At 49.0% G+C, this 14,587-nt stretch overlaps 1 protein-coding gene across 1 annotated transcript; it reads right to left on the minus strand.

Annotated features, from left to right (window-relative positions):
- Positions 1–390: 390 nt before the first annotated feature.
- On the minus strand, positions 391–12,643 carry LOC126516888 (uncharacterized). Its single transcript, XM_050166976.3, has 4 exons — positions 12,149–12,643; positions 9,260–10,103; positions 7,152–7,446; positions 391–953 (listed from the first exon to the last, which is right to left on the minus strand). The coding sequence occupies exons 1-4, from the start codon at positions 12,413–12,415 to the stop codon at positions 596–598; spliced, it is 1,764 nt and encodes a 587-aa protein (XP_050022933.3). The 5' UTR covers positions 12,416–12,643; the 3' UTR covers positions 391–595.
- Between the last annotated feature and the right edge of the window lie 1,944 nt (positions 12,644–14,587).

Consider the following 14,587-nt stretch of genomic DNA (forward strand, 5'->3'; position numbering starts at 1 on the left):
TAGGGCCAGCGCGGCCGCGACCGGGATGGGACCACGGCCTCCTGCTCCCTTGCGTGAAATGGAAGACGGCGCGCATCCTCTCCGCCTTTCCCCTATGCGCACGCGAAATGAAACCACTATATCGTTCTCACCTTCACACGCTTCCACTAGCACTTACAGAACACGGCGTGCGGTAGCAATCTTATCCCACTAGGACTTTATATAGAACATCACGGCGACGGCGGAAATTCGTCTTGAATGTCCATATAATTGCTATCGCAATAAAATTATCGCTCTTTCTCTCTCTCCAGTTCGCGTAACGCCATTGGTAACATATTGAATGCTCACTTAACAGAGTCGTTGTCAGTGTGTAAAATGGGAAAAAGAGTTCTTTTTCTTTACCAGGCTGTGTCACTTTATTAGCAAGCGCGCTCTTGCGTACCATCCTCTTGCTCAGCTTAGTCAGCACTCACTACGTATAGTGAAGAAAATCAATCACAAACACTTTCGAGATGTTGCACGTTTTAAAAGAAACTGACGCGCAGTGCGAAGCCGCACTGCTGCTCTCTGCGAGTAACTCTCGTTTTTCTCCCTGTACCGTACAGTCGCAGAGTGGTCAGCACCCGATGCCCACCATGACGGGGCACCCGAACGCTCCGGCGAACGCGGGCAGTGTCATGGTGGCCACGCGACACGCCATCGCTGCCGCCTCCCACTGGCTGCGGCGGGGTACTGCGCAGAAGGTGTGGCCAAAGCGGAGGAAGAAGAGCTGCCTGAGCGACCTCTCCTGCGCGATCTTGGCGTCTCGGAAAGCGGCCGCCCTGAACGAGACCTCGGCGGCCCAACGGACCTGGACCGCGTCCCGCCACCACGGCTCGTCGCCGGACATTTCGATGCCGGAGGTCTGCTTCGTGTAGGACGCCAGGCAGCGCGTGTGCTCGGCCAGGTCCCACGCCGAGGACGAGTTGCCGTGGCTGCGTCGAAAGTATGATGTTACGGAAGCGAAAGAGTAGCTGCATGACGTCGCGTGACGGCGGGTTGTGGTTCCCGAATTGACAAAGGCTAATTGTCCGAAAGTTTCACACGAGGCGCCGTGTTCGAGCGAGCAGTTCCATGCACTTCTTGTGCACTGCGTCATGCCATTCGTCTTTGAAGTACATACTAAGAAACATTTGGTCCCTTTGGGGCTGATCTTGTCGCCGAAACTTTATTTAGAGTGTTCAATCTAAAAGTAAAGGTCACACCTTGGTGCACTTCATCATTTACATAGGGCACATTATCGGTCGTACTAAACAAGCTAGAACCTTTTTCCGGAGATCAGGTTTGTCCGGCGGGCGAAGAAGAGCACACGCCAGCAGCTGTCTCACTTTTCCACTCCCCCTCGATGTGATACGCCAGCGCCTACATGCACCATGCGAGGCGATTTACCTGTCTCCACCCTAGCACTAAGCTCGCCTGGCGCAACTAATGCGATTTGCCTTGCTAGGGGTTTACTGAGATTTTCATGGATGCGACGTGCTAGAAATGCAATGCGATGTACCACTATCTCAATCATATACAAACGCGGCTATAGCCTCCCGATAAGATAGTCGTTATATTTCGCTATGTGACACTTCGTATACGCGAAGAGTGTGCAAGGTACACTGCTGCGAGATTGGTTGCGCAATAGAAAGGAAGAAATGTTGTGAAGCGAACGTTTCATTTTGTATACTGTAAATTTGGGTAAAGAAATATTTAATGACTTCGATAAACCAGAAAAGTTAGAATAAATAGCTAGATTGCATATCTCACCGCCCCTTTTCAAAGCGGATGCTCACACCTTCATCGCCGTCATCCAGTAACATAAATCCTAAAGTTTCGTTTTATGCGGAACACTTTAACTGTCATATCTAGGCTACTGCCGTTTTTCCTGATATGCTACGTGTCTAGGCGTACATTAGCAGCAAAGTAGATTTCAACGACAATTCAGCGAATTACGTAAATTTTTATATTTTCCTTTTTAATTATTAACTTAAGATATAGCAATACAGAAATCCTACAACTGTCATCACATTAGATATATGTGACCTTAAAATGTGTTACGAAATAATTGGGCGTGCCAGTTAGCAGCTTCCCAAAAGTGTGCCTCTAACCAGTTCGAGACAATCTTAACTGAAATACCGAGGTATTCTTAAGCATATTCTGGGGACCGGTATCTAGAAAGTGGTGCTAGTTATAAAATTTCTATTAACCAGACATGACTTCACTACTCCTCAGCATCAGTTTCGCAATTGCAACATTTGCGTACGGTTTGTAATGACACAAATAATTTGCATATTTATATGATTTTGACCGTCTGGCCGCCTTTAACATGCATCCAATGGACACCCGCCGTGGTTGCTCAGTGGCTATGTTATTGGGCCGCTCAGCACGAGGTCGCGGGATTGAATCCCGGCCACGGCGGCCGCATTTATATGGGGGCGAAATGTGAAAACACCCATGTACTTAGATTTAAGTGCGCTTTAAAGAACCCCAGGTGGTCGAAATTTCCAGAGTCCCCCACTACGGCGTGCCTCATAATTAGAAAGTGGTTTTGGCACGTAAAACCCCGTAATTTTTAATCCAATGCATGGCACACGGGCGTTCTTGCATTTCGCCTCCATCGAAATCCAGCTGCCGCTGGTCGCGCACTTTTGGAACGCGTCGATTTAGTGAATACATGCAATGATAGGAGAAGTCTAATGGTGGACGCTGATTGGCTCGCACATGTAATAGTGCACCAATACGTGGCGAGCGCCTTTTGTTAAATTCCAACTGGCTATATGTGGTCAAAATGAACTGAGCCTAAAAGCGGGAGCCTTTTCTTGTGCAGGATACAAGTTGTTGTCGTTGTTTTTTCTTTTGTTTTACTTGCTTTTATTGCTTTTACCAATAACATCTCTGTTGGCACCCCGATGCGCAGTCCTTGCCTAACTGGCGTACGTCAGCCAGGCAAGCGTTATTTCGTTAACGATATCAACCGAGGCTCGCGCGCGATGCCGACGCAAACAGTGCGAGCGAAACACTTGCACATGGCAATGTAGAGTCAACGTCTATCGAGAAAGAATGACAAAGAAAAAGCGCAGCCATGACGCGAGAGCCTGGCGTAGTCTGACGCATTTCCCAAGGCTTCTTTGGGTTGGGCACCGTGGATGGCATAAGGCAGGATTGGAGGGCGGCGGTTCCTTCGACGGCACCGTAGAGTCGACAGTGAAGAATTGTCGACTTAGCGCTGGTTTAAGGGCCCTATATATTATAATGTAATAGTGCACTGTACCTGCCGAGACACCCTGCGAACGGTAAAGTGGCTTGATTCTATAGCTATAATGTAGAGGTCTTGCTTTAAAGCAAAAAAATAAGAAAAAGGGGAAGCAAAGCGACTCGACAACGGTTTACACCGAAGACAAGGTCTTCTGGGGCGCATTAGCGTACCATGTCGTCTGTTTAGGTTGCACGACTTTCGTGATTGGCCCACATTAGAGACCGCACATTATCCAGGATCGGCCCATCTGGACCATCTGGGTTTAATTTCGGCCTGTTTGCGCTAATTACGCGTCATTACGACACCATACATAGCTTTACGCTAACATATGGTCCGTCTTTTTCATTGCAAGCTTCATTTTGACGTTTAGGTCCATTAGCTTGCTTTCTGTATTATATAATATATTCACCAAGATAATTTTAAATAGAATAAGGGCAACACTTCACTTCGGTGAACCAAAGGAACAAGCTGGCTTCAAGAAGGGATATTCTACAATGGATCACATCCATGTCATCAATCAGGTAATCGAGAAATCTGCAGAGTACGATCAACCTCTCTCTATGGCTTTCATAAATTATGAAAATGCATTTGACTTAAAGAGATACCAGCAGTCGTAGAGCCATTACATAATCAAGAAGTACAGGAGGAATACGTGAACATCTTGGGAAATATCTACAAATAATCCACAGCTACCTTGGTACTCTACAAGAAAAGTAGACAGTTACTTATCAAGAAAGGGGTCAGACAAGATGACAAAATCTATCCGGTGCTATTCACTACATGCTTGGAAGTAGTATTCGAAGGCTTAGAAGTGAGGATCAACGACGAATATCTAAGCAACCTTCGATTTGCAGATGACATTGTCCTGTTCAGCAACACTGGGGAGGAATCACAACAAATGACTCGGGGCCTTAACAGAGAAAGTATAAGAGTGGAGTTGAGATTTTAATGAAAAGACAAAAATAAGATTCAGTAGCCCGGCAAGGAAACAAGTGTTCAGGATCGCCAGCCAGCCTCCAGAGTCTGTGAAGGAATACGTTTATCTAGGTCAATTACTCACAGGGGACCCTTATCATGAGAAGGAAATTTAGAGAATGATAAATATGTGTTGGAGTGCGTATGTCAGGCATTGCCAGATCCTGACTGGGAGCTTACCACTATCATTGAAAATAAAGGTGCAAAATCAGTGCATTCTACAGAGGCTAACATATCGGGCAGAAACTTGGAGGCTAACAAAGAACCTCGAGAACAAGTTAAGTACCGCGCCAAGAGCGATGGAACGAAAAGTGTTAGGCGTAACGTTAAGAGGTAGGAAGAGAGCGGTGTGGATCAGAGAGCAAACAGGGATAGCCGATATTCTAATTGCATTAAGAGAAAAAAAATGGAGCTGGGCAGGCCACGTAATATGCGTAGGATGGATAACCGGTGGACCATTAGAGTTACACAATGGGTGCCAAGAGAAGGGAAGCGCAATCGAGGGCTGCAGAATACTAGGTGGGGTGATGAAATTAGGAATTTTGCAGGCTTAAGGTGGAATCAGTTGGTGCAGGACAGGGGTAATTGAAGATCGCAGGGAGTGGCCTTCGTACTGCAGTGGACATATAGATAGGCTGGTGATGACGATGAAACAAAATTTACCAGACAGGCAAAATGACGATGGGCACGACTCCGTGCGTACATGCGTTTTGATGACAGGGCACTCGCAAGCTCAGCGTCAGATGTCAGTACGATACCCAAGGTATCTTTATTTTTTTCTGATGTGCAACCAATTTCCTAGCTGCTGTGAAAACGACTAAAAGCTGACAAAAAGGCGTGAGGGAGGGGGGCGGAGCGTGGTTGTAAGAGGAAGGTTCTAGGAAGGCCTGGCCAGGGCTGTTCCAGTCTCTGCAGCAGCCACTGTGTTGGACGAACAAGTTCCCTGTGGTAACGCAGGACTGTGTCTACCTGGTCCTTTTTTTTAATAATTTGAACATATGTACTCGCATAATGTTAGAAATCAAGTTTCATTACATTTTAGTGCGAATATTAAGTACTCTCTTATTTCTGAATAGTAACACCGTCGTATGGTGCTATGCACTTGCTAGACTGCTGTCGAAAACATTGCCATCCAATGCATTGGCTAGGACTGCGGCGCTAATGAGTGGGAACTACGGTCTTGTAGCACGTTTCAGAGTCTACAAAACAAGTGAGCCAGATATCCACAGAAAAACAAAACAAAAAAAGAACACGGTAAGCTTGATGCGAACAAAGGCTGCCTATAACGTAAAGCTATTCCAATCTTTTCTACTCCAATTCTGCAATCAGCTCTCCGCGATTAAAAGTTGTTGACCACCCCCCACTTCGCCTGTCGGTCACGCGACGTCACGCGAACCGCGATAGCTCCCCATCTGACATGACGTATACACGCTGATTATGCATGATTGGACCGAACGGAAGAAAAATTGTTATTTCTGATTCGACGCCTTTTCGCCATTAGCCGCTGGCTATTGGTCAAAAGTTTTCCGGCTGCACCCACTTCACCTGCCTGTCACGCGACGTCGCAAAACCGCGAAAACTCACCGCGTCAAAGTCGCGTGTACGCGTTAAAGATGCATGAATGTGCCAAACAGAACTCGATGTTTATCTGAATAGCCGCAGGCTGCCCCATTCCGAAAGGAACAAAAGATGGCTGCCGCCGAGCGCTCAGGCACTGGCTACTCGCATCTGCCGGAGACTTTTTGCGTGGCCGTGTAACGTTTTTGAGAACTTTCGGCACGTTTACGACCTCGCTCTGCCGCCTCTTCTTTACTGAGATCTGTTTTAGCGGCATTCTTATGGTATCTTCGACTGGTCGCCTGTATGCCCCGAAGCAGAGTCGGGTAGATCGGTCGTTTCCCGAGCTCAAAGGTAGGGGACAAGCGCGCAAGCCGAACGTGCGACTCGCTCTCGGAGGAGGAAATTGCTGATGCGAAACCACGTGCTCACTGCCAACGTCCGATGTTTCGCCTATCCAAAGCTCCCGGCGCTGCCCAAAAAGCCGGCGGACGTGCCGGCGGGACGAACGTTCGTCGAGACGCCAGCATGCAGTGGCCTAGGTTGCGAAGGTTACGGTGGGCCGTCGCCAACAGCAGCGACGCGGCGCTGCGATGACGTTTCAATCTCGATCACTACTCCGACGACAGGGCTCGGAGCGCCTCAGAGCGCTCCAAGATAGAGGAGAGCAATCGAGAAGAACCAGCCGAACGCAGGGCGCGCACCCTCTTTCAACCAGTCGAAGACAACGCCGCTCGCGAGAGCGCTCCAGAGTGCTCAGAAACGACCAGCCGAAGATAGCATTAGCCTTCAGTGGCATGCCGCCGCGATTTTCGACCACCCACCGCAAGTTATGTAACAAAAAGCGGACCAATCACAGACACCGGCACCACCCTCTCCATCCGGTTATCGATTTTCCGTGCAGTGCCTCGGCATCATTGAATCCCTCTCCGGTTGAGCGTGCTCCTCGCCTCTTGTCAGCCAATTAGATAAGAGAAGCCGCTCAGTGCAGGCAATGTCATTCGTTTTTAAAGCAAAGTGACCTTCCATAAACGAGGAGAGCGTCTGATTGGTCTGTTGAGACAACACTGCGGGTGACCGCCCGATGCTTGCGTCGGCGGTTACGCGAATTTGACGCAGGAGATTGGAATAAAAACATATTGGAATAGTTTTACGTTATATGGCCCATGTATTCAACGAAAAAAAGCAGTTCAAATGGGAAAACATAATCACCGAAAAAGGCCCAATTTTCGAGCGGAAGTAAAGAGCGGCAAAAGTACGCCGAATCTCGGAAAAGCAAAAACCGAAAACACTGAACCCTACTTATGACTTAAACTTTATGAATAACATTCAGCCTGATGATCTCCATGTTATGGGTTACCTGTCGTTCCCAGCGCCGTGCCACGGCGATCCTGCCCAAAAGGCTTGCTTGGCCAAGTAGTACCCGACAGTGGCGTAGTTGAGCACGACCTGCGCCGTATGCGCGTAGTAGAAGTCGGGTATCAGGAGGCGTTGAGCCACTTCTCGGTCACTCCAGTCCGCCGACAGCGCGTCAAAGTCCAGCAAAGGCCTTGCGGGACTGCCCCCGCCGGCCGTAAAGAGGACAGCGTTGACCACGAAGTCTGACCCGTAGTTGGCCTCTACCGATGTTATTGTGTCGTTGTCGAGAGGATACACTGTAAGGATAAAAATGAGAGAGGTCTGTCCTTGCTGTCACCCACAGGCATTTTAAACGTTCAACCTTTTCTGGGCCTCATCAAGTTTTTCTTTTGCGTGCGGATTTAAGCAAATGACGGACATTCGGGATGTTAAAGGTTGGACGTGCCGCAGCGGATTGCTGCAGAGACTCTAAATTGTGGGGTTTTACATGCCAAAACAACAATTTGATATGAGGAATTCGGTAGTGAGAGGCCTTCGAATTCATTTTCACCACCTGCAGTTCTTTAACGTGCAACCAATTCACGGTACAAGGGCATTCTTGCATTTCACCCCCATCGAAATGTGGCCGCCGTGGCCGGGAGTCGATCCCGCACCCTCGGGCTTAGTAGCATAGCGCCATTGCCACTAAACCACGGAGGGTGGAAGATGTCTTTCCACCTTGTACTTCATTGATGAGGTTTTGTAACTGACATATTGGGTCCTTTCAATAGTATTGCATGATTTGGGGGGGGGGGGGGAGGGTTGTGTTTATGGTTTTTTAGAACAACGGTGTACACGGCGCCACGAGAAGCAAAGACAGCTGTTGTAGAAAAGAGTAATAAAAAAACTAATACAATGCAAATACAGTCTACAAAAACACAGCATATTTCAACACGGTGATAAAGAACCACAATATCAAAACAATAAAAAACAAAATTTCATTACAATTCCATTCTTACATATGAGATCCCTTTGTAAAACACTGAGATTCAGTATTCACAACCTCTTCAGAAAATAAGCTTCACTGATATTACGAGTGCGAAAAAGACTATTTTAGTAAATTGGTTCTAGATTTTATTTCCCAAAGTTTCAATTCGTGGTCTCGTCGTTGAGAGACGTAGTGTGGTGGTAACGAGGTCGGCTCCCCTCGGATGACGGCGAAAATGCATGCTGCTGGCCGAGCGCTGCCGATGAGATAAAGAACGCCCTGTCGCTTCACCGTCGCCAGTCACGATGCAGCCGACCTTGTTCACCGAACGCATGCTTGAGAGCAGCACAATACCACTGCGCAAACGCTGCGTCACGGGGCTTTTTTCATATTTCGCGGGCGTTCTTTCCAAGCCGGAACAACGGACTACGTGAGACGTATAGTAAAGGAAACAACTCGATCGGTGGTTTCTGAAGGTGCTCTACAAATCTGCGTATCACACTAGGGGTCCTCAGGCAGTAATTACGAAGTTGGGTAAATAAAATTAATTAACTAGTGAGTTATGGGGAGAACAAAAAAAATTGCCTTAGTTACTATACACTATTGCGAATAGTATGCATTCGATTCAATTCGCTTCCGACGCGCCTTTCATTTTTAAATTCATGGCTTAAGTTATGTGGGACACCCTGTATATCTTGCTATGTTGATGTAATTGCGCTCGTAGATATTGTTAAAAAACTTCAGACATAGACAGCGCCTTCGGTGGCTTAGCAAAGGCTGATGCAAATTTGTGTTCATTACTGTGGCGCTGCTAAGGCAATGATAATTAGTGATGCTAAACCTTGCAGCACGATTTTGTGTGCTTTGCACGGATCGTTTATGTTCTGCTCATCAGAATACCAAAGCACGCAGGCGTAACGAGCACTAAAGTAGACAAAGAAAGAAAGAAAGAAAGAAAGAAAGGGAGTAGGTCGTAGTCTATAAAAGCATTTCTACTTGTAATTCGTGACATTCCATTCGCGTCCAACCTTCCACTATTCCTACCCACATCGCTACGTTATAGTTTCGTCTCCGCATTTTTCGGTGCAATAGCGTCGAGCGATGTCTTAGTGACACTGCTCGCAAAGAGATAAAGTACTTACTTCGCGCTGGGTAAGTGGCCGCGACCATCTTTCCGTAGTCTAGGGCGGCACCTCGGGTAATTTCTAGCACCTTGTCGGCCGCCTTCAGCACGCCGGAGAGCATTTGCCTCAATTCGGCACCAGTGTCTGAGCCTGCCAACTCGGCCGTCATCCAGCGCTGGTAGACATCTCCGAACATCGTCTCCACCGCCGTAACGCAGAGCTCGTTTCTGATGTCGTCCCTGGGCAGACGACGGTGACCTCTGGCCCGCTCTTCCAGTCCGAAGAACTTGGCGAACGGCACCAGCATCAGGTAGATCTTGGTCGCCATCATGTCCTCTTGACTGGACAGCGAGTCCAAGATGGCTCGCACACCGGCGATGTTTGTGACGCGCGCCTTAATGGGCAAAGCCATGAGTTCTACGGAAGAGTAGGCAGTGAACACTTGTGTCCAATTCCACTTGGACGAGTCCAACTCACTCAGCGCGATTTCCACTGGAGGCGAAGTATCCGTCTGATTAAACACAACATCGTCCAGTTTCGCTATAGCGTCAACCATCTGGCTTTCGCCCGTGGCGCCGTCAGCCAGATTGGAGCGTTGACGGAAGCTATAGTTTGGGAGCAGTGCCTTGACGGCGTGAACGACGATGGCGCGACGAAACCCTGCTTTGACGTGGTGGAGTATGGCTGTGCCTGGCGAGATGTGCACAACCTGCGCCTTGTAGGCGACGTAGAGGGCTGAGTCTAGCCGGAAATGTAGTAGGTGCGTCACGGCCAGGAACAGGGACTCCTGGAACGTCTTGGCCTCAAGCCAGAGGTTGGTGTAGATGTTGGCAGCTTGCCATGCCGTCATTAAATTCAGTGGCTGCGATTGAAATAAAAGGTCACATTTGATAGGCGATAACATACCTTAAATTTTATAACAGCAGATGGTGCCGCGATAATCGTTCACATTGCGCTGTTGGTACAATTGTCGTGTAAATGGCACCACTTCCGTGCTATGAACCACACTCTGCCAATACAGTTGGCTCGCGGTAGGTGAGAAATGCGAGAATTCCGCGCTTGCAGCGTGGCATTTGCAAGAGGTGGTTGCTTTGCGGGGAACCGTCAATGCCTTATTAATTAGCTATGATCACGCTACTACGGGCTCGTCCCTGACTCAGCAACAGTAAACGGATATTTGACGTCACTCGTTACAGATCTCCGCATGGCGTGTTGTAGGAACTAAGTAGACGTTCACTGTATACTGCCGAAAGCTATGCACTTGAACAGGACCGCTACGAAACGTACATAAAATGAAATTCTTTCTGCAGCATGCGGCTTAAAATGCTTGTTTATTGCGCTACATACCTGCACAATTTCTCAAACCAACAACCCACCGTAGCGACTCAGCAGCTATGGCGTGGCGCAACTTAGCACAAAGTTGAAGGGTTATAATCGGGCTGCGACGGCCGCATTTCCATGGAGGCAAAATGCAAACACACCCGTGGGCCGCGCATTGGGGGCACGCTAAAGATCCATGGCCAAGTGGTCAAGAATTTCTGGAGTCCCCCCGTACAGCGTGCCTCATAACGCTTCGTCGAGCGTGAGCTTTGGCAAGGAAAGCGTTCCTTCGTTCTCTCGGTCGGTCGGTCGGTCGGTCGGTCGGTCGGTCGGTCGGTCGGTTCTATTCGCTTACGCTAGCAATCATTGTCGATTGTTTCTTCACAATTTGTTTTTTGCTTCAGTCTCATCATTCAAATTATCTCAGTACACGAAATTATGAGGACAACGATAAAATAAAGCTAGCGACACCTAGACACTGCGGCAGCCATAACTCTGTTGGTGAGTCTTCCCGGGAGCGTGAAGTTGTCATTCACTGTACTTTCACGTAATCTTTTTTGCCTCTTTCGCCTCCCTCGATGCAGGGTAGCCGACCTGGCACGATCTTGGCGCCCCAACCTTCTAAAGTCTTTCTCCCGCTAAATTGAATACTAGCGCTCATTAACAAGCTGATTAAGGAAAGCAAATCATCCTTTGATACTCGCCTACATATCCATGAACCACCGAGTAAATAAACAGCCCGCCAATTGATCGGTTGATTCCACTTCGACAGCTGGGATTATCTGATTGGCAAAGCCTTCCCGTCCACGTCATTACACTGGGACAATACTACAGGGCACGTTAAAAAGAATCCTGCTGACATTTTTTATTACAAGGGGGTTCACAGCATTTCACAACAACAGACACACCGCTGCTCGTATTTGGTGCCCTTACCATGGGCCAAGTAAGCGCCTACCGTCTCTGAAGCCCGGAATACATGGAGCGTTTTTGAGGCGATTTTCGCCTCACGGCGCCGATTTGACGCCCGGCGTCGAGAAAAACGCCCGTCGCCGCCGATCAGGACCGGCTAGATTTTGACGCGGCGCGCACGCGTCTGACGCTACCGGAAGTGCCTGTCGGAGCCACTTCCGTCTGTTTTCGGCGGGAGCGGCCAGCCGTCTCAACGTTCCTTGCCGTCCCTTGAACCCTTCGCGCGCGTGCGCTGGTCAGCACCATGGCTACATCGGCGAAAGCATACCTGGTAATGTGGATAGACATATTAGTGGGGTATTTATAGCATAACTTATTAATTATAACACAAGCAAACAACATATAATCATTGTTCGTTCATTTTTTACTGGTAGCCAAAACATTTTTGCCTTGTCTGGCCACACTGTGGCGGCGTTCGCCGCTCGTACGCCTCATGTGGCCTGGCCGGCGTCCTGCCAGCGCGTTTTTTTTTTTTTTTTGGCGCGCGATAATCGCAGGAGAAAAACGCCCCATGTAGCCCCCGCTTGAGCTCGTCTTCTGAACGCTTTATTGGAAGAAGCGCAGCTGCGTATAGTGTTGCGACTCGGATGAACTAACTTGCACCGTGCTTGTACTCACCTTGTCAACGAAGAATGCCAGGCACGATGCGTAGACTTTGCCCATGTGACTGACCTGCTCGTCAGAGGTCGCCGATTCCTGCGCCGCGCGCAACAGGCTCTCGTTGGCGGCGGCCACGTAGTCGCTCCTCAGTGACGCCATGTACGATACGTTGCGATCGGCGGGCGACGGCCAGTCTGGCTCAATCTTCGTGGCCGTTGCAGACGACCGCCAGTGGCCACACACAAACGCGTAGAAGTTGGTGCAAGGGTCGGCCAAAACGTTCATGGCGGCGGCGATTAACTTGACGGCAGCAAGGCAGTCGGGAGAGTTACAATGCTTGTCAATTTCCTGAACAAGGGGGGAAGAAGATGTCGCTTGGCTAATTGGGTCCTAAGAGATTCGAATCAAAGTAAGCAAAACCCATATCACCGTCATTGCGCAGCGACCGATAGGTACAGTCTCCGAAAAATTCGTGATGTTTAACACCTCAAAGCAGCACAGAAGCCATGAGAGACGTCGTAGTGAAGGGATCCCCGGATTGAGTTTCACTAAGGATCTTTTTTCTTGGGTGCACCGTAAGTTTTGTGAACGCATATCCGCATATCACTCGCGCGCGATTCCGGTCGCCGTGGTACCCGGAAATGGAACCAGAGCCCTCGTGCTCCGAAGCAGAGCTTCGTAGCCCCTACTGAGCCACTGCGGCGGGCCACCGCCCAGAGCCATCGCGCATTCGCGGAGTCGCCCTAGGCGGTCATTGCAGGGAAGGCTGTGAACTCGTTAAGCGCGAAGCCGGTACCGTGCAAAACGAATGGCGACGTGCAGATTCGGCCAAGTTGCACTGATGAATTAAATACCGACATGCACATCCTGCACAAGTTCAGGGAGTGTAGACGAATTCAGTCGACATATATTAGGTCAATTTGGCCCATTTTGGAAGGGAAACGTTGTAGTCCGTCTGTGTGTCAAAGAAAATCGACTTTCAAGTCCTATACTAATGTACAAAGTAAATATGCAGTTATGTAACGCATAGTACGAAGTGCAATACTATAGCAATGGGCAAAACAAGCAGGGATTTTAGCCTGGAAATCTCGCGATATAGTCTTCGCACTTCGTTCGCTTTTCTTGGCGCTGCAGCGGAATCATCGTGTAATTCACTTATACACGTCGTCTCGCACCTTGAGCCAGGTAGAAGCCGTGAAGCCGGCGCCATCCAACCTGTGCGCCGCGATGAGCCGCGCAAGGAGCGCCACGACGGCCACGAACGCAGCGCACAGGATAGCCACGAGGATGGCGCGGTTCATGTCGGTGCGGTTACGGCCCATGGTTTGCGTCGTTTGGCCGTTCTTGCGAGCTCCACCAGCCGAGATGCTGGAGCCGCCTTCATCCGACAACACCTCGGCCGCACTCCGAGGAGCCTTGGTAGCGGCTGGACTCTCCACCTCCATGGCAGCCTTGTGCGGCACGACCTGAGTTTGCCAATTCCGTTACGGTACCTTCAAATGGGAAAAGCCGAGAACATTTCAGTACAATAGGGCATTTGATTAGTCGGCCCCTGACCACTTAAAGAACAAAGCCGCACGAACATCTGTATACATATTTTTGACGTAAACATATATATATATATATATATATATATATATATATATATATATATATATATATATATATATATATATATATATATATATATATATATACACATTCGGGTGGATTGCATCAACATGCAGGCACTACATGCACGAGTCACAATATCCAGGTGGCTAATTAATAAGATTCGATAATTACGCTTTCATTATTCACTTTAGAGCACGATTTGCAATTGCGAAACTTAACCCGAGAAGTGGTGAAGTCATGTTGGTCGGAAAAATCCTGAGACTACCACCACTTCGAAGTTAGCCACCCCACGATGTGCGTAACAACGCAGTTGGCGTTCCAGTTGCTACGAGGTTTATTGACTATTAACGGGAATGGCAGTCACGTCTGGTCCAGCGCAGAGAGCAGCCGATCAATTTCAGCCAAGCGCCAGCGCGAGCAAGAACAGCGACACCGACCCTTTGGTCTTTGTCTTTCTCACTTCAGGAGCCATGCGGCTGCAGCAACGCTTGTGCTATCTTCGTCCTTACAATGGCCCCACGGGAGAGGAGTAGCCATCCTGGCGACTCACGGTGACGACACGATAAGGGGATCATAATACGGTTTAAGCCGGTTGACGTGCACTGACTCACGACCGCGACGCCGCAGGTCGGGAGTCAAGAGGTTCGACCACATAGTTGACAGCAGATGTACAGGCGACGATCTGATAGGGTCCGTGGTATTGAGCCAGCAGCTTAGACGAAAGACCGGGAACATGAGGCGGAATCCATAAGCAAACGAGGGAGCCAACACGGAAAGGGGTGGCGCTCAGGTCGTTGTCATGCCGATTCCGCTAGTGAGCTTGACCCTCCGTCGTGAAGGTAT

The sequence above is a fragment of the Dermacentor andersoni genome, chromosome 1, assembly GCF_023375885.2.
Source record: "Dermacentor andersoni chromosome 1, qqDerAnde1_hic_scaffold, whole genome shotgun sequence".
NCBI lineage: Eukaryota > Metazoa > Arthropoda > Arachnida > Ixodida > Ixodidae > Dermacentor > Dermacentor andersoni.

Coding starts and splice junctions, on each gene's coding strand:
- LOC126516888 (XM_050166976.3), bottom strand. CDS start 12,415: ATGAACGTTTTGGCCGACCCTTGCACCAACTTCTACGCGTTTGTGTGT. Junction 10,104..12,148: donor TGGCATTCTTCGTTGACAAG/GTGAGTACAAGC, acceptor TTTCAATCGCAG/CCACTGAATTTAATGACGGC. Junction 7,447..9,259: donor GGCCACTTACCCAGCGCGAA/GTAAGTACTTTA, acceptor TTATCCTTACAG/TGTATCCTCTCGACAACGAC.